Source organism: Cygnus olor, chromosome 21 (genome assembly GCF_009769625.2).
Source record: "Cygnus olor isolate bCygOlo1 chromosome 21, bCygOlo1.pri.v2, whole genome shotgun sequence".
NCBI classification, from domain to species: Eukaryota; Metazoa; Chordata; class Aves; order Anseriformes; family Anatidae; genus Cygnus; species Cygnus olor.
In genome coordinates, this window is record NC_049189.1 from 2,406,438 (window position 1) to 2,433,942 (window position 27,505).

At 38.6% G+C, this 27,505-nt stretch overlaps 2 protein-coding genes across 13 annotated transcripts in view; both read left to right on the forward strand.

Annotated features, from left to right (window-relative positions):
• The window catches only part of GNB1 (G protein subunit beta 1), a 45,369-nt gene extending 35,056 nt beyond the window's left edge, over positions 1-10,313 (forward strand). For 8 of the 12 annotated variants that reach the window (XM_040533204.1, XM_040533203.1, XM_040533205.1 and 5 more), the window contains 5 exons: positions 2,343-2,409; positions 3,887-4,088; positions 4,613-4,829; positions 8,113-8,220; positions 8,621-10,313. In XM_040533204.1, coding sequence (XP_040389138.1) covers positions 2,343-2,409; positions 3,887-4,088; positions 4,613-4,829; positions 8,113-8,219 — 593 coding nt within the window. In that variant the 3' untranslated portion in view covers position 8,220; positions 8,621-10,313. The remainder of the gene's footprint in view (positions 1-2,342; positions 2,410-3,886; positions 4,089-4,612; positions 4,830-8,112; positions 8,221-8,620) is intronic. The other 4 variants (XM_040533215.1, XM_040533211.1, XM_040533212.1 and 1 more) reach the window with 1 other exon arrangement.
• A 12,919-nt stretch (positions 10,314-23,232) lies between these two features.
• The window catches only part of NADK (NAD kinase), a 28,452-nt gene continuing 24,179 nt past the window's right edge, over positions 23,233-27,505 (forward strand). Inside the window, exons 1-2 of the mRNA XM_040533231.1 lie at positions 23,233-24,142; positions 24,754-25,012. The gene's annotated coding sequence lies outside the window, so the exon portion shown is untranslated. The remainder of the gene's footprint in view (positions 24,143-24,753; positions 25,013-27,505) is intronic.

Genomic DNA, 27,505 nt, shown 5'->3' on the forward strand with positions numbered 1-27,505 from the left:
AGCTTTACTAGCTTTCATGCTGTTGCTTTTAAAAGTACCTTGAATTACTTGTTTGATCCTTAGCCACTGGTAGTCATAAGCCTTATACAGCTCTCTCAGTTTTAACTGCTTGGATGATAACTGATTGTTTTTCTCCTTTTTGCCTAAAATACAGTACCCTAATTTTTACCTTAAGTTTCTGTTTCTAAGGTGGGCTGTCACGTGAGTGAGGCAAGAAAGGTAGCCTTGTAGGCTTTGCCAGTTTAATTAGGCTGTAAACAGCAGCTGCAAGGTTCTGTTAGTGACAGATGAAGCAGAATTCATCTAGCTAGGTAAGAAGGACTATAGAAACACAGGTGTTGCAAAGGTTTTTTGTTTTTTTTTTTAAGTTTAGGGGATGAGTTGAAATTTTTTCTTTCTGATCCAAGAAGCTCATTGTCACAAAGTACCTTTAAAAGCAAAATTGCTGAGTGAAGATACTCTCTGCTCCCTAAACAATGCAGTTAAGGGAGATGAGCACCTACCAAGTGTGAACTGCTTTTGTATATTGTCTGATAATGGACAGTTTGCTTTTTTTTTGGTGAATGGGATTGGATTTTTTTCAGAGGAAGGGTGGTAGATGGGTGGGTGTTTCTTAAACTCCACTGGAAATGAAAATTCTGGCTATATGTGTGTTCTTGTATCTTGTAGAGTCCTAGTGAAGTACTGAGCCTGTAAAACACATCAGTAGTTTGCTTTTTTTTTGCAGAATCAGTAATTCCTCCAGCAATCTGAGAAAGGGATTCAGCTGTAAGGCTGCAGTTGAGAAGCTGCGCATCATTTTTCTTGTCTTTTTGTTTCCACAAAAAAGTGTAATCCGAAATGCAGCAAAACAGACACGGATTGCTCTAGAGGTTGCCAGCTTGGCTCTGGAGAAAACCTTTAATGGTTCTTTGGAGAAAGCATCAGGTGGATTCTGTGTCTGACCTGTTTTTTCTGTTTCATCAAACCTCTAGTTACAGGGTAAAGAAAATGGTATGAAGACTACTCTTTGAAGGAAACTAAAGTTACTCAGAAATGAATAGTTGTACATTAATGAATCTTTATACAGAAAAAGTTGAATGTGTATTAAAGTGGGCTTACTGCTATTAATTTTCTTTCAGTGGGTTTTCTTCTGTGGTATGATTCATGTAATTTAGAAGAATTCTGTACCCTCGGGGTGGAGTCGAGGGTGTGGGAAACCAATGTTGATTGGACCTTCAGATAATAATAGTGGTTGTGATGTGACCACTTAGTGATTTATTAGGAGGTCCTCTCCCCACCACACAAACCCCTTTCAGGGCACAAGGAGAATTGGAATGATTTTTGGACACAGGGAGCTTTGGCTTTCAGTGAGTGGCCTTGTGTATGCATATAAAAAGGCTTTAGCAATAAAAAGAGCATTATTTCTGTGGTACTCCAGCCGTTTAATGGTCTTTTTAAGGTTATACGCTGTATTGGGAAAACACGGATTTTTGCATAACACAAGGCAGAATTCCCTTGTAATAGGGAAGTCAAGAGAATACATTTGAGACCTGACCAATCCATGTGCAGTCTTCTCACAGGAGCAGTTTAATGAGCTGCTTTTCCGTTGGTGAATTGCACAACACCTGTAGCTGGAAGCCGATGTTTACAAATTTTCGTACTTTGCCATAGCTTAAATTTTCAGAAGATTGATTGTGCTTTAGAAAACACACTGACATAGAGGTGGCTGGGACAGACTGATTTTGTAACCAGAGTTACTATGTTGATAGCTTGGCATCTGGTCCTTCAGTAGAAAGAAGGTTCACAGCGTTCAGATAATTCTTTGCTTCTTTGTACTGACCAAGAATGTAGTTTATTTTTTCAATAGCTGTATGATCCGGTCCATGCCACAAACATTTGTTGCTCCTGGATGTTGTAAAGATCCACTTTCTTAGGAAGGTCAGTGTACAGTGCCAGATAACCTGTACTTCTGTCCGGGTTGGCCAGTGGATTGAGAGGTTGCCTCACTATTCCATCTCTCTTTCTCTCTTCCCCTTCTCCTCCTCTGCCCACTTTCTACCAAAAGAAAACCAGTAAGATATTTTCAGACCCCTACTTCAGTAATTTTCTTGTGTGTGTTTGTTTAGATCAATTGCTGATACTAATGTATTACTATACTGGTTGAATTGTGCATGGCCTGTGGAGAGCCTAATATATTTTGTCTCAATTTCCAAGGTTCCCGTGTAAAAATGTCTGTGGTGTGTTTTATGTATAGTAGCAGCATCTTGCAGCACCTCCAGGGGAGGAAGAAGGAACATCTAAGTCAGTATGCAGTGTGAAGAGTAGTCTCTGATTTTATTGCTAACATATTTTGCTTTCAGGATACTTGTCATGCTGTCGTTTCTTGGATGATAATCAAATAGTTACCAGCTCTGGCGACACCACTTGGTAAGCAGTAAAATTGTGACATGATTGCTAGTAAAGACTTTTCACATTTAAACTCTGATATTGAAGAAAACCTAATTCTTCATAAAGCTGATAGTCATCCAGAAGATTCAACATGATTGATTATTGCTCATATGTCATGTTATTACTAATAATGGAAAACATGGTCTTCAAGTGTTTTAGCTTTGGCTGTTCAGTTATGCCATGTTCTGAAGAGCCTGACCTAATTCTTTGTGATAAGATGGTATGTGGTAATTTTTAGTATAACTATTTGGCTTTCAGAAATCAGTATACTAGACTAGTGACTCTTCTCCAAGTACTTCAGTATTCAGTTTTCGTTACTTTTTCTTGAAAGTCATATTTGGATGTTTTTAATACAAAATGCTACTATTCAGAAGAGCTCCTAGAAAATATTCTACGGTGACAGCAGATGGGTTTTTTTGAGGAGAATGTAGGTGTTTGTCTTAATAAATACTAGCTTCGGAACAAAAAAGGTCTCAATCTTCTTTTCATCAATTTTTTCTATTATATCTGCTTCTTAAAAGCAATGCAGCTCCTCCCAGGCAGCAGTTCTTACAGCAAAGGTTGTCTAATATATACCTCTCCTACACAATGTCAGTCTCTTTGAAGACCCATCTATTAGTCACTGATTTTGAGTAGCTATTGAATATAGACATTTGTTTTTATACTGAAAGATTCCTAAATATAATTTTCATTTTAAAAAAAAACAAACACCAACCAACAACAGGATCTGTTAAAATAAGGCTCTTCTAAAAGATTATACAACTGCTTCAGGAGTTATCATAGTAACTTGATGGTTGTCTGGATAAATTTGTCCTTGATAGCAGCTCGGATCAGCCAGGCTCTAAGAGTGACAAAGTACCACGATCTTTTATTTGCAAATCTGTTGCTGATGGATTTGGCTTGTTGAGAAATTAGACAAATTAAAGAGATAGTTGCATTGTTTCGTTCTTTTACACTCTTTGATCATAGTAGTGATTTTGCTGTCTTGGGGAAAATGATGTGGCTTTAAGACAACAAACATAATTCACAAAGTTATACATTCACAGTGATATTATAAAAGGAGGCTGACTCAACTACTGCTGTAGCCTTACAGCTGCTACTTTATCCACTGGACAGTGAAGTCATTGCCATGGTTCAGGAGCTCTGTGTATAAACAGCCATGAACATTAGTCTTTTTTTTTTTCCCCTGTTCTGTGTTTTAAAAACACCAATATCTTAAAAATTGAAGATGACTTTTAAAATCTGCTATGTACAATTATTGTGTAACATAGCCAAGTAGTTCAGGAAAGAATGTCTGTTTTTGTACTCTCAATATATTTTTATAATACTTCATGGACATTCTCTTTTTAGAAGAGAAATTAACAGGTTTAGATGAAATTTGCTGTATAGACTTTCTAATGGAGCACAAAAGATGACGTGAATGTGTTGATTTTTGCCTTTTTAATTTTTTTTCAAGCGCTCTCTGGGACATAGAAACTGGTCAGCAGACAACTACATTTACTGGGCATACTGGAGATGTCATGAGTTTGTCTCTTGCTCCTGATGCCCGGTGTTTTGTTTCTGGTGCCTGTGATGCCTCTGCCAAACTGTGGGATGTTAGAGAAGGAATGTGTCGGCAAACCTTCACTGGCCATGAGTCGGATATCAACGCCATCTGTGTAAGTATCAGCTTGAACAGAGGACATGGGATTTAAATCTGGTTTTATATTGCTTTCATTTCAGCTATTAAGCATATACTGTGTGGTGTAGTTTCTCCACAGCTAGATATCCATTGTGGTAAGTGGAAACGGTGACTAAGGTAGTTTTTCTACACTTGTTATTAATTCCTTCACTGTTTTTGCTCATATGCCAGTAGTGGAGAGGGGAACATTCTTTATTGGTGCTTTCTTTTTGTACTTGGTCCCTACAAAATAATTAGTCAAAGAGGCAGACATCAAGTCCAACTTCGGAGCTAGGGTAAAGTTCTATTCCAAACGCACAGCTGTGGAGTACTTTGGAGGTGATGGGCTCTATACTTGAGTGCCAGATGAAAAGCTTTTTGTTAATTTTTAACTTCTGTGTTTTCCAGGTATAATGTACATGGCAGCTTTTGAGTAATTTGTCCATTTTGTCAGCTACTTTGAAATTAATATGCAATCTTTTGTCTTTTTTTATTCCTATTCCCTTCTGCCCCTCACTGAAGTTCTTCCCCAATGGCAATGCATTTGCCACAGGCTCGGATGATGCTACATGCAGGCTTTTTGATCTTCGGGCTGATCAGGAACTAATGGTTTATTCACACGATAACATCATCTGTGGCATCACCTCTGTAGCATTTTCCAAGAGTGGACGTCTCCTCCTAGCTGGTTATGATGACTTTAACTGCAACGTGTGGGATACACTGAAAGCTGATAGAGCAGGTAAACATACTTGGTTTTAAATATGAGAAACAGTGGCATTCTGAGTGTGTGAGCTGTGACACGTGCAGACTTGTTAACAGTCCCTGTCTCAACTTCAGAACTCAGTGATAGCCTGTTTTAAGATGACCAACAGTGTAAATATGGCTTACCGATAATAAAAAATCGATTGGAATACTTTTCAATGATGAAAGGGAACAATGGATGGTTGAGAACAGGAAGACTGCCATTAAAAACATGGTTTTGGTGATGGGGGGGCTGTACGTATTTTTATTTTATTTAGCTCATGGCGTTGTTTTACATGAGTTGTTCAAAGCAATTCAACGTACTGTCTACCATCTCCTCAATGGAGGTCTTACTGTTTCCTGACTTCAGCAATTGACAGAGCAGCTTACAGAAATAGTACAAGTTGGAAGTGGATAAGCTATCAAATGCCGTCAGATATTTCATATTCCACTGAATAGTTGCATTGATTTTATGGTATTGTAGTTGTCAAGCAGCAGTTTGGGTCCATTGATTTTCATCATTTCCAAATCATTTGTACACTAAACATTTCTGCCAGAAAGGTTTTATTAAAATATACTCCTTAGTTATTTCGTGTGAGTTTTTAAAGTAGAAACCAACTGACACTTTAGCATGGGTTAATAAAAGGATCGCTGAAGGTGCCACATCAGGCAATCTACCTCTTTTGTAAGAATTTTGCTACTCATCAATGTGGCTACTTAAGTAAACGTATCTTTTATGATATTTATTTGTAGCAGTAACTGTAGGGACAACAGAATAAAAAGATTGTGCAGATTCCCCTTGAGGAAGTGAATAGGAATTATATGTCCCAAAAGTTCAGATAATTTAACTGGAATTCTTTAAAATCAAAAATTCTATTAGAAAAAAGGAGAAAAAGTACACATTATGTCACAAATGTGTTGCTGTTTGTATCAGAACAGGGGATGATGACAGGAGCCTACTCTGTTATTGAATAAAGTGTTTCTGGGCTTTTAAAATTACGTAGGTCTGCTTTAAAAGGAAACAAAAACCACCAACCAAGCAGGATATCCCTTTGTGTGGAGTTGGAAGGATAAGTTCCAAGTACATTATTTGGTGCAAATTGACTTACTGCTTTGAGAGGATTGTGTACTAAAGGTAGAAAAGATATGAATATGTAACCCTGGACTACACCTAAGTAATTTCCATTTGATTTCTTAATTTCTTTATCAGCTTTGTCTTAGCACTCAGATTTTACTCTTTCTTCCAGAATTCATGACAGTTTTCTACTAGTGCTGAGAAATTGGAACTGTGGGCACATTAACAGCATTTGGTTCTATTTGCAAGTTAATGATGCCAAATGCAATTACTGAAATACTGAAATGCATTTGTTGAAATCAGCCTCACCTGTGTGTTGAGATTTGTAGCTCAAAATTCTTGTACTTTAATTATTGAGACCATAAATGCGTATGTAGGCCTATACGTATCTAAAACTTGGCAATGAGTTGAGAAATTGCTCTTCATTAATATTTAGATTAGTTTACAATTAGTTGTAATTAAGTACTGTGAAAATAAAATATTTAATGCTTTATTAAATCAGATGAGCAGGTAAGTCCTTTTACGCAACTAGCAGCTAGATTTAGGTTCACAAATGGTGTTTCACCTGCTCTGGAAATATCATATAGGTGATGGCGTATAACAAAGTACTGAGGGAGATGACCAGGGAAGAGAATTTTGTGACTTACTCAATTGTGTTTTGTCCTGTATTTCTTCTTTGAAATTACGTCATGAAGACAAAGAATGGGAGGGGAGGTGATGATCTTGCTTACTTGTAGAAATGAGGAAAAAATTTTATACTAATCTGTATTATACAGTCCGTGTACTCATGAAATGCGATTTTTTAACTGCCAAATTTTAAACTGATTTAAGCAACTGCTTTAAATTTTCTGCTTATTGAAATGTTCTGAGACTTAGATTGCTGAGCAGAATTTACACTTGCCTAGTGCCTGATTCTATATTAAACACCTTTGTAGCTGATATGTTCAGAACAAATTGTGTAAGCCTTCTTGGCTCGCTCTCTCTCTGGTTTATCAAATTGCAGCACTTACTGATGGTGGTGGCAGACTGTCAGTTTTAATGTATTAATGCTATTTCCCAGCAAATTCTAGGTAACTCCTAGGCGCTTGCGTCAGCTCTGGCAGCTGGCTTCTGTATCATGCTGAATTTTTGAAGATTGTATCATCCACTTCAACACTTACGATTTGGTTTCTGCTGCAGAAGTGCAGAATCCTGTGCTGAGCCTTAGACTCGTATACAGATTTAATAGGCTCTGGAGATTAAGGGTATTACAGTCTTACATTTCTGATACACTTGATAAAAGCAGTTACTTTTTCAAACATCAGGAATCCTTGTGTAGGAAGTAGTGATTTTTACACTGAAGTAAGAGTTAAAAATCACTAATTCTTTAAATGTACTAGCTTGTATGAGAACTAAAACTTCCTTCATAGTAAACAAAGGGGAAAAACCCCAAAATATGAAGGAGGTAAGTCCTGTGTGCAGTGTAATTTGATGTAGAAAGATTAATCAGTCTGTTATGCAATCTATCAAGCATATCTTAGCTCAGTGCAGTGGGCTGTGTAGAGCTCAAACATAAGTAGGTTTTGTTTTTACCTCCTTGAAACAGTTAAAGGGAATAGAGGTAAATGTTGGCTCCCTTTTTGCTGTTTAGTTTAGTGTCTCAGTTGTTTTATTTTTAATGGTACTATGATTGATTTGCAGCAGATCTCCATATTGGCAAAAACTATGTAGGTGTTGAAGTTTTGGAAGTGCCTATAAACATAGTAAGATAAAAATAGATGGAAAACGCTTCAGTGTTCAGAACATAATTCAGCTTCTTGTTCAGTGCATTCAAAATTTTGCAAAATCTAATTGATCTTAACCACTGCGGAGAGGAAATACTAAGTGCTGTGCAGTGTATGGTTAAACTGTGTTAACATGACACTGTTGGCAGGATTTTCAAGGCAGTGATTTCACAACTCACAAGAAGGCAGTAAGGTTATAACGCAGAGTATATGCAAAATTTTGGAGTCGGCATTTTCTGCGTTACTGCCTTGCAAACCCACCCAGTTATTTCTAAGTTTGTGCCTGAAAAAGCAGAAGCATTTACAAATCTAAACCACTCTTGTTCAGAATTTTTGGATGTATAGGATGACTAATCCAAACACGGCTGCCTCAGAGTTACTTGAACAGAAATAAGAAATCATCAGAGCAATGTAATAGGTTTGTTGCATGTTCTTATTTATAGGTGTCCTTGCTGGTCATGATAACCGTGTCAGTTGCTTAGGTGTGACTGATGATGGTATGGCAGTGGCAACAGGATCATGGGACAGCTTCCTCAAGATCTGGAACTGAAGTAAGTACATAGCAAATTAAGTAAGGCTGTCGTTTTTTGGTGTTCAGATGCTTTTTTCCAGGTCCAAGCAGTGCTTTTTTTGCTGATGATGTAAGCTTATAGTTCGAGTTGGGAAAGTCATGGGGGAAAAAAACAAGTGTAGCGTTTTGTTTCGTTTGCTTTTAGGAGGCTGTTTGTTTAATGTACGCAATGACGTTTTTGTGGTCAGCTATTTATGGCAGGTTTTATTTCCCTGGTAGGGATGATTCTATGGTCTTTTGAGTCTGGGTTGGTAAATAAATGGTGTTCTTGAAAATGGGGAGATAATGGCAGAATGCATCAGTGGGTAGCAAGAGCAAAACTTGAAACCTGACTAGAATTTATCAAAGTGCAACTCTTAATACATCTTTCTGTGTGTCAGAAGAGCGGCGGACTCCGTGACTGGAAGAAGTTTCCAACGATTGAAAATTTAAAATGATAGCATATCCAATCCAACCATACTAACTTGGACCCCCATCCTCCCCAACTTCAAAGGGCAAGATCTTTTCCGTCTCCTGTTGCTGAAATGAAGAGCACAATTACCTTTCCAAGAAGAATTTCTGTGTTGTAAGCAAAATGAAATTGTGCATTCCTTTTGGGACCATTTTTTTTTGTCTTGAGAATTTAAAAATCAAACACTATCATAAAAGCATGACCAGAAAATATACTTGAGCATAATTGTGAAACAGTTAGCTTTCACTGTAGTTTCCAAGTCAAAGTTAAGGACTTTATCTCACTCACTTGCAAATTTTAAAGTCATGTTTGTAGCAGGATTTTTTTCAAGTTTCCTTTTTAAATACATTTGTTTATGTATTTAATTGAGCAAAACAAGGGAGTCCTAGCCCAGAGCATCTGGGGGTTATTAACGCTGTAAATTTAGTCCCTAATTTTTTTATTTTTTTCTAGTATCACAAATAATTGTTGCACAAAACTTGGCATATATAGGGTAATGTTAAGCAGTAAGGTAACCAAGCACATGCTGTACAAGGTAATGAATGCTTGTTTAAAGAATCCTTTCACCTTTTATGGATAACAAATGCAATCCTTGGTCCCTCCTACCCCCTCTTCTCACCACACTGATTTTTTTAATCTGTTTTGGTTTTGTCCACTTGAAAGGGCAATTTATATATCCTAACACTATCCTGTAGTCTCAACAACCAGGAATCTCTGTTTTCAAAAGAGACCTATCCTACACTTGGGTATTGAGTCAATTCTTTGTGTATGAAATGATGTACAAATCAATGTTTTGAAAATAATGATCTTGAACTTTCTAAGTTAAACAAAAAAACCTTTTTGATTGTTTGCCATATTGGGTGGGTTTACTCTTAGAATCGCATGCTGTAGAAATGCTAAAAAGTGCATATTGGACTAAGTCCTCTAGATGTTTTTTCTTTGAAGAAATAACCTGTTTAAAAACTGTAACCATTGTCGCTGTATTCATTTATTGTTGCTACTCTGTGCATAAATCTATGAAGAACTCAAGTACAAAGCTATGCACGTTTTGGAGTAGCGTGATAAGTCACTTTTTTTTTTTTAAAGAAACGGCCTGTTCAAACAATCGCTGTCAAAGATTCTGGGGTGTGGGAGGAGGGAACCTAAACCATCTTCTTTATAAATCAGTTCCTCACAGCCAGTTCCTCTTGTAGGAGTCCTTTGCATCTGATTAGAGTCATTTTTGTAATGAGCAGGTTTTCCTGGCTTTCTTTTCAAATAAAATGTTAAAAGCAGCAGTGTTTGGACAGCGGATTGTTCTGTTAAACTTTCCTATCTTCTCACTGTATCCAGAAATGCTCCTTCCTAGCAGCAGTAGTAGCTTTTCTCCATTTTGTTTTCTCTGCAACATTCTGTACAAAAATGTGCTGTAATTGTGCGTTAGGCCTGGATTTGGCATAAAATGAATTCCTTCTTTCTCTCTTTCATGAAACTACTCTGTAGAGCTTTCTCCACACCCTGTATCCCTCTTCACCTTTTGTATTTAATTTTAAAGTCAGTGTACTTCAAGAAAGCTGGATGCAAGATAGATACTATATTAAAATGTAATGTTATTTAAGATGTAATAAAGCAGTTTGACATGAGTTTTGACTGATCTGTTTTGCAGCTTATTGTTCTACCCACAAAACTGCTTCTGGCAGAATTTGAGTTATGGAATAAATACGAGAGAGATTTATACAGCCCTAGAACAAGTCTTTAATTGTTCAATATTTTAATTGGGCAATGTATGCATTGTTTTAGAAGGTTTCAGCTCTGTGTGTGAAGAGATGCAGGTTTAGGTTTGTGGGGTTTTCGTTTTGTTTTTGAAGCTAAAACCAGTTGCAAGATGAACTGAAGCCCTCTTGTTTTTGTTGGTGAAAAATGTTTAAAAGTTGCCAGCAGTATTTGAAAATGTATGTGTAAATGTGAGATACATGCTAATGCAAAATTTAGTAGAGATGTGACATGTACGTGGAGTGTAGTGGCTGCAGGCATTTTTCCTCCTCCATTCTTAATTATTAAGTATGGATATTTATTGGTTTGATTGCTAGGGGCTTCTCAGAGCTTAATCAAAAACAGCTGGTAGAGCTCTCTTAGCTCAGACACAAATGAAAGTACTGGTGTGAGTCAGTGGTATACATCCCAAAAATGCTTTATGGAATATATGAAAGTAGAACACCTGAAATCGGAAATCTCAGTAAAATGTTCAGTAATGTTTTAAACTTTTGTGTCCTTTAATAGGAAAGCAGTTGAGTGGAATATCTTGTGTTCTTGCCATTTGAGGATCTCACCAAATAAACTTTGTTATTAGCTGTCCTTTACTGTAGGTATTGAGAAGGGTAGTAGTTGCCATTTTAATGCTCATTAAGAAAAAAAATCTCCACGAGGCAGTATTATATCTAGAAAATAAAAAAACTTTTTGTACCTACAGGAGCAAATTTCTCAAGTATTTAGAGGTGTTGAAATGCAGTTGCTTTAACAACTTCGTATTGGTCTGTTTGTGGGCATTTCATTTGTTTGGTGGGTAAAATCTCTTTTGTAATCTGACTCGAGTGGATTTTCCTTCATTTCACATCAACCAAAGAAAAAAGTCTATTGTGAAGGCTTGGTTTCATACCAAACTTGGAAATTTTCAGCCTCCATGGAGAAGAGTTTTTTAAAGGCTGAGTATGGAAAATATGATGGTGGCATTACTAACTAGCAGTCGTAACTGCGAGCTTTGGGTTTTTGGACTGCAGAGCACTGGTAAGTAGCTTATGGCTGGAAATGCTTAAAATTTTGGAATTCAGATTGTCTTTGCAGTTCCAAATGGTACAGCTGTTATATCCACTCATGGTACGTCGTCATTACAATGGGATGTTTCGTTTGTGACTGTCTAGGCAATAATAAAATCAGTGCAGACATGGTCTGTATTACTTCCCTTAATTTCTATCTGTATGTTCAATTAATGTTTCCTGTCCGTGCTGAGAATGTCCTTCACTGGCAGTAAAATACCAAGATAGTACCTTTTTGTGTCAAGAGGTTAACGTGAAGGGTGAGTAATTTGAAATGCTAACAGTTGTCAGTTTCTTCATTATAGACAGTGTTTCTGTTAAACACAAAGCTTCAAACTCAATTACTTAGATATCTGTATTTTCACATGCTTCCTATTCAGAGAGCTGTTACTTGGGACAAATGGGTGTGCAAAGTTGAGAAGCACTGAGCTCTTGCGTTTGTGACACGGTCAAGTCTCTGAGCCTTGAATGCTTTTAATTTTAAGTGGACTTGATCTGTACCTAAGTCCAAATGGCTTATGTAATCTTGCATCTAGCAATCATAGTAACATCGTAGCTCCTCCAATAGGCTTTGAAATGATTTAACTTAAAGATAATACTGGAATGTGGTTCCAAAAGAGCAGCTTCACCCTAGGTGGTGGCAAACTTCTAGAGCAAGGTTTCTTAAGCTGAGAACAGTGATGTTTGTGAGTGGGTCTGTCACTGCTTGGCCTCAGTGACAGCTTCTGCAGTGTCTTATTTGTTGTGGGCTCCTGAGTATGTGTTAAATTTATGAAGGGCGAGGAGTGGTAGCTTTGCAGAGAAGAATGGAGTAAAACTCACAAATGCGAAGCTTGATAGATTGACAGGAGTGGACAAGACAAACGGATCTGAGGTATATGGGGTAATGAGGGGTGTGGGAAAAGAAGTTACAGTTATCTGGACCTGATTTGGAAAGGGTCTCTTGGTAATAGATGGACATCTGTGGGTTTGGAAACGTCATTTGGAGCAGGGGGGAAGTAGTCAAGTGAAAGAAGAGAATACCAGGTTTTGCAATCTCAGCACCTAAGTGATGAGTTTTAATGGTTTCTATGTCCCTACTAGGCCTTTAATTTTTAGTAAATTGACTGTATTTTGAAAGGTCTGAGGAACTACTGCTAGTAAAAGAAAGATCTGAGCTGTGCATTTTAAGTGTTGGCCATTGAGAAGTGCCCGGAGTGTACGTTTTAAATCAGCTGCAAAGCATACTTAAAATTGCTGATTGAATCAGCTCTGTCAGAGCTGAAAATAGAATGATCTAGTTCTGGGAAGTGGCAGAGTAATAAGAAATAATAAAACTTGTCAGCCCTTGCTGAGTTCCTGTGTGACTTGGTCTGAAACAAATGAGGATTGTGTTTGTTATGATTAATGCTGCTTTTAGTGTAGGTGTAATACTGAATTTGAATTAGAGGGGAAGGATTTTAAAAAGAAGGTAATGGAGGGGTTCAAAGAGCAGTAAGTGATTTTGTGTAGTGATGCTCATTTTTCTCCCCTTCATAAACCTCCAGAAAGTCAGTGGTCCTGAGTTGCATGGTTGTGTTTTGTATCCATATTAGGTTCTAAGGTGTAATAGTTCCCTAAAGCAATGTCGTATTGAGGTTTCTTTCCGTTTAAGAGTTGAGGGATAAAGTTTGGGAAGAAAAACAATAGTTCAGTTCCATTGTTTCAGAACAGGGATGCTTAGCCTATTCCCATGTCAGTCCTGCTCTGACTGGCCATCTCACGTGGAGTTCCCATATGCGTGGTGATGGAATCACATCTTGTATCCTGAACGGCAGCTGCTCTTGTATCTGATCAGATGCAGCGTTTTTCTGGCAGCATTACTTGCTCATTTACATACTTTAGTTCCAGGCAAATAAGAGAATAATTTCTGGCTCATCCTCTTCCAATCTTCTCTTAAGAGACAGCATCCAGTAATGCTTTACTTTCTTATTGTTCTTGTGAAACCCGATCCTCTTCCCCTAGTAAATTAAAATCCTTGGCATGCTATGTACATCACTTGGGCTGAGAAAAAGGCACAGATTCTGATTTGGCTGGATGTTGTTCCAGGCTTTACTGGTTGTGTTGACCCGTCTCTCCAGGAAACGCTGTTCAGACAATCTGCTGCTCCAGTTTCCTGGCAGGAGATGGTACGTGATGGGCAGATTTCTGGCCGCCTAACTTCCAGACCTCAGGGTTGGATCTATACTTAGCTGCCTGCTGCTTTGTTACCTGGGCATTTAGGAATGTTGAAACACAGGCCAGAGAGTTGTCCTTACTGTGGCACTGTCCAAACTACCTTCAACAGGCATATTGAATATTTCTGAAACTTTTTCTTCAAATGTCAATGATAAAAATGTACAAATAATGATAATAAACAGACGGTATTTGTAAATTACCCAGTATGTCTTGTACATGGAGAACAACATCAACACCACTTAGAAACGTGAATAGAAGCTGGGTGAGTTTCTCGTTTGTTAGGACAGCTGGCTGCTAAAAACCCACTCTTTGGAAGCACCCTGCAAAATACTTGAGTAATTCCAGGTTTACACCAAGTCGAGTTTGTTATAAATTAGAACAAAGAGAATCTTTTCCTTCTTTAATTACCCATAAGCCATGTGCTCTAGATTAGTGCAGTGAGATGTGATTGTCCCTGAGAGATAATCACCTATCCATGTGGAAGTGGAGAATGAAAAGGGTATTTGATGTAACAGATTTTTTTTTAAGGCAAATAGATAAGGGAGTCTATTAAAACTGTTAAAAAGCATGAACTACACAAGATGATAAAATGTTGAATTCTCATTAAAGTTGTTTATAGATATACAAATGGTACAACTCCATCTGGAGGTATAAATCATAAGTTGAGTGGTCAAGGTAGACAAAACGTACATGACAAAGAAGCCCTTGCTGAATTTGGCTGCAATGTGTGTTTGTAGTATGCGTAACCCCTCCTTTCTTATACCTTGAGATCGTTGAAGATGTTCTGATTTTCCTCAAGAAGGAAAAGCTTGTTTTGTTTGAAAGCATTATGTTTGTTTTTATAGGGACTTGCTAGTTTTTTACATGAAAGCTTAAGGTGGCGGAGGTAGAGAGGTTAAAATCAGCCAGTATTAACTGGAGCAGAATCTCTTGGTCAACTCTGATTTAGAAAATAATGGCTGGAGCTTACCTCAGTAATTCTCTGCTTCCCTCCTCCTTCCCTCATACACTTCTCAACTCCTTCTCAACCTTTTTGACACCTTGTCACAAATCTACTCCCAAGTGCTAGCTCTTCAGCTTTCCTCCTCTGCTTTAAGTAGGAATTGGGATCTGGAGTTTCTAATGAAGATGTGTTGATTGACAAGGTGTTTCTGCTAAGATCAGACTAAGGTGATGTCTGCTTCTAGCAGTGTAGCAAACTACCTTTCTGCAGTGGAAAGGGCTATGATATGTACTGTTTGTGTATCTGTTGTAAGTTTCAAGTCCATGTGTAAGAAAAAACACATTTTAGGAACTACGTAACTGTAATATTTAACTTCTTGTTTCTTTTACAAACAAGGATTCATGTTGAGTGAAGAGCAAGTAGGCAGCAGCAGATCCTTTTCTACAGTGGCTGGTGCTTGACAGTGAGTCATGCTGTAATAATGTGACTATATATATTTATCTAAACTTTCACCGATTTTGACCATAGTTCCTTATTTTTTTTAGATAGATTAACTTTCTGTGATACTGTAAAGAAAATGGAAACAAGGACCAACAGGAATAATCATGTTTGATATTTGACTCCCTGAAGTTGGTGATTTTATGCCATCGAATAATGCAGTAAGAAGAACAAGACAGGATTTAGAGTGAGTGATAGACAATGTCTAATACTTAAAATTACTCAAGTTTTATAACTGAAAGGTTTTTACACTGTTTTCTCTCATACACTAAAGGTGCTCAAAAGCATGCTAGTACCCAGAGGACACTAGTGGGATAGTGGATGAAGTGGTGTTAGATACTGTTTATAGTTCACTCCATGAAAGGTTATTTCAGCCTTGTCTTTACGTAAGACAATCTGTGCTTAGTTTCTGTGCTTAGTTTTTTGTTTAAGTGCAATCTGTAGTTTGGGACGATAAATCTTGAATGCACTTACAACACTTGGAGAAAGTTTGGGCATGAAAACCTACTTCAACCCATTTCTTTCACATCACGTTCTTCAGAAGGGATTGGGAACACAAAATTCACCTTCTGGCAATAGGAGAATGAAACTGCCAAGTTGATGGTATTTGCAGGATCTGAAAGCTGAACATCTTCAATTGTCCATCTGTCAATGAAAATTCAAGCCTATTCTGATTGGTATTTTATTTTTAAGTATTTAATAGTTTTTCACGTTTGTTTTTTACATGAGGGGAGAAGCCATAAGTTAAGACTGAGCCCCCTTAAGAGCACCAGTTTCACCCTCCTTTGCTTCCCCTCCAACTGTTCTTGCAGACTATAGGAGCTATTTAACTATTAAACAGCTGCTGTTCTTTGCCTGGTGGGGACCTGAGCTCTTCAATGAACAATAAGTATTGAAGCAATGACAGCTCTGGGAGTGATGGACACCAGTTTGCACTAATAGAGATCTGGGAGCTTTTCCAAGAACAACAACATTACGTAATTGAACAATTCTATATTTTATCTGCTGCTTGCATCAGATGTGTGGTTAACCTACTGCATTCTGAAGAGCTTTGCAGATCTTGTCCCAGGTTTGTTCTGGCAAGTAACGTGACGAGTTGTCCAGGTTATGAGATATTACTGAATTGGAAGGCCAAAGAGCTAAGAAAATTGTGTGGAGGAGACAGATGCATTGGCTAGGGCCCGATGTCAGTGGTAATTCTAAAAAGTGATGTTGGAATTTTAAAAATAAAATTCTATCTTCCTCTTCCCATGGCTTATTTCAATCAAGTGATAGCATCAGACATGGTGACAGGAAATGGAGCAGAAGTCAGCAATTACAGATGGACTTCAAGGAACAGTTTATTGGAATTGAAGGTTAAACTTCAGTAAGCAAAAGGATCGTTCTTGTTCTTGTCAGCTTGTCACAAAGAGTAACTTAACCAGAAATACCAGAGAGGAGCCAGCCAGTCTTTTGACCTCAGTTCTTATCCTGGTAAAAGTGAAAGTTCCTCACGAAGTTGTATAGCTGAAATTAACAAGGCTAGCTTTCTCTCTTTTTTTTTTTTTTTTGTAGAGAGAAAAAATGGAGCCCTATTTGTGGTGTGGCAGTTGTATCCCTCTTGCCTTTAGATTCCAAATTACTCTGTTCAGCACTGTGAGCATCAACAATTAATGTGCTATATACTGGATAGAACATGTGCCATGAGGGCTAGTAGCTGTACAAATATTATAAACTTCCTTTCTGTCCCAGTGATGGTTCTGAGTAGTTTAACTTATTAATAGCCTATTTTTAATGCCTTACTCTTTTGCTTTTATTTTGAATGGCAAGGCAGTTTAGCTTTCTTTTACAGCTATATTGCAGTAGCATGATGTTTGCAAAGAAGCCTCTTTATCAGAAAGAGTTTCTACTTTACTTGATTTTTTTAAAGAAATCCCTTCCCAAACCTGCACGTGCCCTTTTGTATTACTTTGTCAACTTGATAATGTGATGCTTGCATGTCTCACTCCAACTAACGAGTCAAAAGCCTCCCAGTGGACTTCATTATGCTCCTGGGAAAGTTGCCTCCATTTCGTATGCTGGGAGTCAGGAATGGAAATGCTTGCGATTTACCCTTGTCGTGTAATGGCTGAGCTGGAACACAAACTGGCTCCCCGACCTGCAGGTCTGTGTCGAGTAAGAGTATTCTTTTGCATTTGCTCTTTGTGCCTGACATCCGCTCGCTCAGGCTGACGAATCTTGGCAGTTGCCATCATTTTCCGCCATGCAGAATCACTCCAGTGAGCAGCAAAAGATGATGGCAGCAGGATCGGGGGGGATTAGTATGACATTCTGATATTGTTGGAGGAAAAGTCAACTATAATACATTTGGGTGTAAGCCAGGGGAAGCACAAGTATATTATTAATTTTACGGTTTCTTCTAGTAGAGATAGAGAGTCTTCTGAGTTTGGCTGAGTTCTTTGTAGGACATCTTCTGTGACTATATCAAGGGGATTTATGAGCCTATTCCTCCTCAGATGATGATAGCCCTGTTTTCTTGGTATTGTTTGAGAGACTTTAATGCTTTGCAGTATGGAAATTTGGCTCTATGAAGGAAGACCAGGCCATAAAATAGTTGTCTGGGCTCTCTGAAAGGTTATATAGCTTGGCAGCTGCATCGCATCTGAAAGTTACTGGGATCTTTCTTTCTTCCCCCTCTTCCATGTCACAAAGCCAACAGTTTTCGTTACTCTGGTGCTATTTAGGATCCATTAATGAAATAGTCCGGAAGCGATTCTAATTTGTATCCCACTTTTCAGAACGGCCACCTGAACCTCTCTGAAATAAAAGATTTGTGATCCTACCAGAAAGTGTGTGCATTAAGAACCAATTCATGGTAGTGCTGTGCATTATTTAAGGGTTTTGTCTGCATGAGTGGTCAAATGCAGACTGTTCAGCTGCTGGGAATTGAGGATTTTGCCATATGTGAACATCAAACAATTATTTTCCTAGGCTTGTATGACATCTGGGATTTTTGGTTTCTGACCAGGTAGTCATAACTGTATAATTAACTATAACTAAACAAGAAGTTTAATTTCTGGTTACTTATGTTGAAAATTTGAAAAATTTTAAATTCTGTTTTCAATTCAATGTTTGACAATGTGCAAGAATTTTATGAAAGGGAGGGAATCCAGGAGTTAAGGGAACTCTCCAAGTTCATCAGAAAGGCTTACATGAGTTTCTTTTTAGAATTGAAGTTTGATTTGTATTACTTTTATAGTCGGTACACAGTAAAAAATAAACCTAGATATCCCCTGCAGCCTCATACTGCTAATGTAATTGCTAAGCAGGGACTATTTATAGATGCTGTCATGCTATAGATGGTATGGGGAGGGTATTGCATACTTTTGTGGATATGCACTAAATTAGAGCTAAAACATAAACCTATCTACCAAACACAAAAACGTTTGTGGTTTAGTATCGCAACTCTCTACATTAAGTGAATGCGTTTAGAATGTGGAGAAATAGCGGTCTGGATATGAATAACTTGAGGCTTTTTTTTGCAAGTCTCTTGGTGAGGTCAACGTTCCCCTGGACAGGCGTACTGGCACTTCAGTGCACACAACTGCAGCTTGTGCTGCCACCTGGTGTTCATACCCAGCTTGCCTGGGATCGTGTCACACTGATCCATAATGCTTTGCAAGAGAAAGGGGCTTTCTCAAGGTCAGGGTGTTCCCCAAGGGCAAAAGAGATAGCAAAAGATAGGATGGCAACAGCTGTTGCCTTGTTATGGCTGGCTGTGCTGCCCTACTGGGGGCATACCAGCTCTAGATGCTTTATAATACCACAATGTGGTCTTCCTTGCTGCGTTACCTCGTGAGAACATGCATGTCTTTTCGTGATGCATCTTCACAATGAGGTAAACTCATGATATGTTTCATATACCCTAGCCCTGTTGTGATAAGCACCTTGGAAATGCATGTAATACAGCACTGAAGAGCATGCACTGTAACTATCTGGGATTTTTTTATTTTTATTTTTTGCACCTTGTTACTATGGTTTGTTCCTGGAGAAAGCCTAATTTTTTCTGCTCCACTTTACAGATTATAAGAATGTTGTTAAAAGGGGATATGACGTGGTGTTCTCAAAACCTATTCTTTAGACCTGTCAATCAGAGAAGGAAGCTTTACAGGAAATTTTCTGAAACTTGAGGCTGCTTCTATTCATCCAGTATGATAGAGCTTCTGGAGAGACCAACTTTTCATTTCATAAGCTCTTTCTGAACTCATTAATGTCGTTGGAACCTCATGCACTGCTCTTTCTTAGTTCTAACCTTAAGCCCTGACTTTGTCAGCCTTTCCCCTCTAATTTTTCCTGACAGGGTCTGATTTACGTAAACCCTGGAGAGAGAGAGAGAGACTTTTTTTTTTTTCCACAACAGCTTCTGCCCACCAATTCTAAGGATCAGAGGGGCTGACAACTTCCATGAGGACCCCACAAAAATAATGCAAACTCGATAAGCTACTAGTACATAAGAAGGTAAACAGCTTTGTATTCAAGCTTAGTATACCATTAAGGCTGCTCATGTAACCCAAGCTCTTCTGTTGATATAGGTTGATATAGTGTATTTTTTTATTACATTGCCTCATTAGGTCATTCCTGATTACAGAAATAAGCAAGCTATAAACAAAGTCCTAGACCTGTTGGACATCTTTTTACTCCAAAATAGGAGCGCCAGCAATTATACAGAACCTACTAAGAATGTACTGTTTATTAGCGACTTAATAGTGTGTGTAGTAGGGTAAAATGCATGGTGAGAAGCCTCTTAGCTGAAAAATGGCAAGCAAATGCTTAGGCCAGCTTAATTTTTCCAAGACAAGACTTGCCCCAGGAAGTGTCCAACTGCATGTTTTTGTGTTTTGTAACGGTTTGTAGATATATATCCCCTATTGTTAGGGAATACTGAAGCAGACAGTACTCTTTTTTGTAAAACCTGCAAAACAAAGTGATATTGCTTCTGTCTCTCTAGATACTATGGCAAAACATGCTGTTTTTCTGGATCTTCTAGAGATGAAGTATGATGAGGCGATACTATTTCTTCTGCGCCCTCAGACTTTACAGCCAGCGTGTAACAGTATCACAAAGCCAACCTTCTGGGTGTTCCAAACCGGGGTAACCTAAAGTTACTTGCAGGAAACTGTCTGGGGAAGAACACACAAGTGAGTTTGTTCTGGCTGATGGCCAGTCTGCTGTCACAGAGGTTGTGTAAGCAGCATTACCGAGCTTAGTTTAAAAGTTCCCCTTTTGTGCTTGAAACTGTTGAACTTTTTGAGCTTAATTTAAAAGTTCAATTAAGACCTTTGCTTCATCTCATAAACACTAGAGGGCGCTGCCTCTACAGTGTTTTAATTGCAAGCTCAAATAACTTTTATTGCATTTTCCTTCCTGGTAACTAGAATTGAGTGTTTAGTGCTCCCTGCCCACCACTGTGGTGGTGTCTTGCAAAAGGGGGTAGTGGTGCGATAGGAGCAGCAGCGCTTGCATTTTCTGTCACTGCCTGTGTCACCTCCCAGTTCCAGGCAGACCCAGTTCTGGGTACCCCTGCCCTGGGGGCAGAGTTGCACCTCCTGTTTTTGTACTGAAGCAACAGGGTTCCTCATTGCATAGCACATTGTGTTGCTTGAGCCTGTGACATATTTGCTGAGCCCTGAAGTAACTGGGACTCTAGGAATTCCAACACTAGATGCCCCAGGGAAATTCCAGGGCAAGTAAAGAATGAGAATTGGTACCGAGCAAATGCATGCAGGGTTACACGTATGATTACAGCTTGCTGTATTCACTCACACGTACAAGCTCAGTGTAAGTGGAAGCAATTACAACCATATTAATAAGCTGGCAGCATGGCATTTTGTCTGCCGATGTGTACACATTAATGTGGTTGTTGTAACTGACGCTGGTTTTGTACCCAAGAAAGCTCTATGTGACAAGTCGAGATCAGTTAAAAACTGTTGCTCAAAGTGTTTGAAACGAGGGCTATTGATTCTAAAACTTCTCACTTATTTCAAATACCTTCACGTTTCGTCTTAGCAAGTAAATGTCTTCAAAAATCAATTGCTTTAAAAATAAACTTGCAAAAGATGTGAGGAAAATCTTTATCACTTAGTCCACTTTGAGTAGATAATGTGAGATTGAAGGGGACTATAAATATGCTGGAGCATGCTGAAATCTGTAATGATTAGGGCGCTTAGAGAAATAGTCCAGAAAAATTAGATGAACATTGGTGGAAGAAATGATCATACACTTAGGAAAAAATAGTAAAATGCAAAAATACAAGCTCGAGAAGACAAATGTAATTAACACTGCTTCAGACAAGGATCACAGAATTAAAACAGTCCCAGTCAAATATGAGTTGACAACATCATGCCATTGCAGAAAAGACTAGCATCATCCTAGGTTGTACAGATGGAATTATTGAAAGCCTTACAAAGTAACTTTCTTTTCCAGTGCGGTGGTAGTTCCTCAGACAGTGTAATGGTTGCAATTTCATGTGCTGTTCTGCAAGGAAAAGTAATGGGAATTTAAGTTGCATCAAGAAAGGCTTTCATTAGAAAAGCTTATTAATGCAGCAGTTACAAATAACACTGAAATATATTCCATTCTTTATTGCCTGAGTTTGCTGTAGTGTTTCTACCGTCAGAGATCCTTAAGAACGATTTTTGTAGGTGGGTTTTTGGTAGATGTTTGCTGGACATGACATGGGTAATATCGATCCTGCCTTGGGCCAGAGGAATCTTGAGGTCTCGCTAACTCCTATTTTCCTATGATTAGGGGTTGTTCTGTAATAGACTTCTAAATACAACATCGTTGACCTGATTACTGAAATGTTTTCTGAGTGACTAACCTGCTGTCCCACAACAGGTGAATACTGGGAGACAAAACAGGAAGTGAAAGCGTGACTCAGTGTCAGCCATGCTTACTGGAAATCTCTGAGTGTTGGTGGAGGACAATGCTAGAACTGGAAAGGCTGCAAAGTTTGTTCTCCATAAGCAGAAGAAATAATCAGACCACACAGGAAACTAACGTATATCTTTTAGGCCCAAAAAGAAACACTGTCTTTCAGGAATAGATAGTTACCTGGGAGACTGAGGTGGAGACGAGTGTAGTGGGAGATGGCAATATTTGTGGATATTTTTGGATGATACTTTGATTTTTAAAATAGATGCCTCACCACTGAATTAACAAAATCACCTCTAATTGAAGGGGACATAAATTGGTACCTAAGTTCAGCTAGTTAGGACTGATTTGTTCTCATTACTACAAGAACAGATGTGCTTCCTTTTGGTACTTTTTCTAGTGCAAACGTCTTAGAGAAAGGATAGGCTTCACTGGGGTCCACAGTTGTTAATCTAATCCTTCTGTATGAGGGAGTAGGACCAGAAATCTCATCCAAGCTATTGTAAATGCAGGTGCAGACCTCTTGAGTGTGTCAGTCTTTTATCTGAAAAATTACCTCACCCTTTGCTATGAAGAAGAGGATCATTTAACTGTAGAGCAGGCTGTTTTTTGGGTTTTGTTAATATGGAGTGTTTGGTAGGTACATTTTCTTTTGTGCAAGGGAAAAGGATCCCTTTACCTTTCTGTAGCTTTCTCAGAACTGGAATAAAGGTTTTGAATGGGAAGGTTTTCAAATACATCTGTGATCTGAGCATCTGCAAAATACAACAGAGCTGAAAACATAAAAAGAAGAACATTAATAATGCTGGGGTGTCAAGAATTCTAATGCAAATGAACCAGTAGTTGGCAGAGACTAATCTGTTCTCATTTCTGTTCTTGACAGAAGAATGCAATGTAAGGCTTTTATCCAGAATTAATCCCTATCTTAGATCGAAGCTTTTGGATACCAAAATGGTTTTCTCTGCATTTCTGTCGCATTGATCATATCAACTGTTTTATATGCTTCTGTTTTCAGAATGGCATTTAAGTTTTGCCTTTGCACAGGTTTTCCAATGGTTATTTCTGTCTCTGTTCTATGTTGCATTGACATCGGCCTTAGTTTGGCTCACTTCTTGGTAAAAACAAAACTGGTTCCATATGACCCTTATCAGCAAATCATGATCTGGACACTATCAAGACTAGGTTTATGAAGGGGGGGGGGGGGGGAAGTCACAGGACGACCACGGCACTGGATGGAATTCTTTGTTGTGCAATTAAGTAACTCAAAGGACAGTTCAAACCTGGAGGTCAAGGGAACAAAGAACTTCAGTTACAAGAAAAAAAAATGAGGAAGAGTGATCTTTTAAATCAAGAGACCATTTAAAGGAGAAAAGAGGCAGTGTTTACTACAAGAATGCCCTTTGTAAGTGCTATGATAAGCCAGCCACTACAAAGCAGTGCTTACTTTCAAGGATTTTAGAGCCATATAGTCAGATATCCATGACTTTGCTGTCTGTGGACTTAACAACAAAGCTCTTGGGGTTGGAACTGCAGTGTCCCTGGGCTGCAAGAAAATGTTTCTTAATGGCCAAGCTGCAAATTGGGTCTGTAGTGACTTTCAAAGCAGAAATTTGAGTTCTAAATCATACGGAGTTAAGAAGCATCAGCTGCATTGCGGTAATGAATGTCCATGTTTGCAGCACATCATATGAATATTTTATCTCATACCAGCTCAATACAGTAAGTATCAGATTTTGTTGAGGTTAATTAAACCTAAGTCAGAACGTTTCAGTTACATTCTCTTTAGAAAAATAACAGAATTTCATGTATGTACAGCACCTAGACAACAGCCTGCAATGGTAGTGCTTTCACCTGTTGACCCTTGATAGTGACAAGAACAGGGTTTGGCCATTTTAGTTTCCGTGTCATTTGTAACTCATGCCTCTTGCTATATCCACAGTTGCATAATGGTCTCCAGATGTCACAATGACTGATAACACATGACAACAAAGAGGAACTGAACATAGAGGAACCCTCTTATTCTGTTTTTCTGCTACTGCTTCTCAGACTGTTTTCAAAGTTTGGGCATTATGAAAGCTTGTGAACCAACTTCATCCACTATTACAATAAGGTGTTTATCTTATCTGTTTGACTTGGTTAGCTCCTGACAAGTAAAGGACCAAGAACAATGTGTGTACTTGACTCTCAAAAGCCAGCTAGTAGCTGAAATTGGACTTCTAATATTTCAACTGTTTGTTATGGTGATGGGAAGTGTTTTGAGGGTAGTCTAGGTGATACAAACAAGCCAGTTTCCTTGAAATACTCCAATTCCTGGATTAGGAGTTGTCTCCTGTATTCTTTCATAAACATTGGATGCACTGGTGGTTTGGGGGCAGGTAGGAACTGCAATTTCCTAGACCTCCCCAGGCAGTCAGGGTAAAGGCATTTAATGGCAAACCCAGAAGAGTTTTTCCCTAGAGTTCCCTTTAGTCTTTCCACTTGGAATTGCAGACAGTGCTGACCTTGTCAGTGTGAAGTCTAGCCTAGTAAACATTTAAGTGGCGTTTGACTTTGGAGGGATCCTGCAGAAAACTGGATTCCCCTGGATTTCACATCTAACTATTGACTTGGCTTGAAATTCAGTGCTGCAGCAGCATGCTTGCCTTTACCAGGTCTCCTATGAACAGTAAAGTATGGTGTAACAAATAGACCTGTTTTTTTTTTAATTCATATTTGTATTAGGGTAGCAACTGGAAATCTTTAAAATACGGACTGTGCACTTCTCAGGCGCATGCAAAGAGGTATTTCCTGTATCATTGAGACAACAGTCTTGAGAAGATTGAAAAAGAGGGAAGTAATTGGTTTTATCTCTACTTTGGAGGCAGAAAAACAGACTGCATGAGTCACACAGGGAGAGACAGGAGCACCTCCCAAAACACCCCAAGTTGTAGCCCAAGCCCTTCTCCATAGTTCTCTCCTGTATCCTGCTGTGAGACAGGAGGTAAGTCCCAGGTGTCTATTTTCATAAAGAATAAGATATATTTGCATAATTGTTTACATTTATTTTAGTATAGAGAATTATATGGAGGTGGGAGAGATCTTTGCTTGGGATAGTCCTTACTAGTGATGAGACAAAATAAGTACTTTTCACTTGCTGAAACTTCCTCAGGATTGATGACTTCTAGCTGAGGCATAAATCAGATGCCAAGTATAGTTCAAGCCAAATCATTGTTCATCAAGATGGGACAGTCGTCTTTACTGATCAGACTTAGTAAAAATCCTCAGTTGTGGATGTTGCTCAACACTGTGACAGCTCAATGCTGGTTAGAAATTTTAGGAGCAGTTCAAAGCCATGGACTGAATCAACCAGCTGTGAACATGTGTTTCCAAAAAAGAAACTGCCTTTAGTTACAGACTTCTTCTTCAGTTCAGCTGCCCTCTGCCATAATCATTGTACTCTTTGGGGCAGGAGAACTTTCTGAAGCTGAATTCTCTCCTTGTTTTCATTCCAACACTGAAGCCTGTCAGCAGTGAAACTGTGAAAAATGGGGAGATGTTTAGAATTTGCTTAGGACTCTCAACTTCCAAAGGAAGATCCAGAAGTGTGATTGGCTGTTGGTCCTGTACACTAACAGGAGCAGGTCAGTGGTACAAACCCATTTTTGTCCCATAATTTAGCATGAATCTAGATTGTATTGAGTATAGGATATTAACTTGAATTGTATGAGCTTGAAATTTACATTTAGCCACCTGTTTTGTCCAAAAACGTGAAAATGTGGTCACTTTGGTCTCATCCCTGTAGATCCCAGATAATCAAGTCCAACGAGGTAATCAGGCTATCCAGCCCAGTGCTTTTTGCAAGTCTTATCCCTAAGTTGTGTCACATGGCTAGCAGGCCATCTGAAGTGTGGCTTTATATTACTTTTATTCAGCCATCAGAATTTCTCCTTAAACTCCTTTAAGAACATTTTCTACTGAATAAGGTTGTCTTAACATTGCTAAAATTTCTTCAGAGACTTTATGAAAGCTGTAGTTTGTGTTAACTGGAGCCAATGCACTTAGAACAATCTGGTATGTTTTTTCTAGCTAGCTCTTTTGCATAACAGGGCTAAATTTTTGGCCTTTCACTCGCTGAAAGAATTTGCACGTTTCCCCTTTACAATATTCTTTGCATGTTAGATTTCTCCTGCTTCTCTCCACTCTCTGTTACCTAAGTTTTCTTTACTGGCTGCCAGCAGCTCTCAGTGCTATCCTTGTGTTATCAAAGACGGTTTGTATTGTCAAGTGGATTGAGCGTGGGGCTCCATGCCAACATTCCTGATTGCTTATCTCAGCTATGGCACAGATTTGTGAACCCTTCTGCAAGTCAATTAATCTAATTTCCAGTCTTTAAAATGGGGATGAAGACATTTACGTAACTATTGGAGGTATTTGTAATCAGCCTGAATAATGAATGCAATGCTGTGGCATGCATTACTCTGTCCTTATGTCAGTAGCTCTGTAGTTTGGCACATTGATAATAGCTTATTTGTCACACTCATGACACTGTTTTCATCAGAATTTAAACTTGGTACATTTTTATTTCTCATGATTCCTCAGGAATTCTGAATCATTGGAGACAGTTTGAAATGAGGTTCAAGAGGTAAAAACTATGTTCTTCAACCCTCTTAGGTGTCACTGAAGACAATTTGTTAATTTTTTCCTGTTCAGTGGAAACACCTTTTGCTGAAAGTAGGTTTGAGTTGTAGATGGAGACAGAGCAGAGCATCTCCATATCTGGCACCAGTCTTCTGTGCAATGAATTGGGCAAGCAATAGCATTTTTGTTAACTTACCTCTTCTGTTAATCTAAAGGCAGTCGAATTTATTTCACAGAACTGAAAGCCCTAGTAGAAAAAAAATAATAAAGCATGATGTTTTTATGCTTATTTCTCAGTGTTACTGTGAATGTTTTTTTTATTCAGTTTCACTTGATTCAGTCTTCCCTAGTGTTTTCTCTGGGAGAAAAGAAGCACAACCTGGTTAATGAGCTATGTTGTTCTGATTATGTTCTTTAGTGAGAACATGCTCAAAAGTGATGTAAGATGTAATTTCTCATGGCACATCAATCTGTATAGAAGGGAAGAGGTGTTACCAGTCTCTCTGTTACATGCATCCAGACCAGCAAGTAGAGCTGCCAAGATCACTGCTGAACCTGGGCAGCTCGGAGCTGCTATTGTAACTGTAGCTCTTTTATAAATAGGATAGGCTCAGCTGATTACACTCTTATCTGATCTACATCAGTTAATGAGGATAAGTGTTCATCAAGTCCAGAGTTCATGCCTCTTGCAAAATGTTACACGCCTGTATGATGTAACTGTGCTTAGAAAAAATTGCCACCTTGAAATGTTTGTTTTATAACAGCCAATATGTATTTTTGGAAACGGTTCTAGTGGTGCTTCTGTCTTTCATCTTTACGGATTTGGAGAAATTCCCCCCCCCCCCCCCCCAAGCCA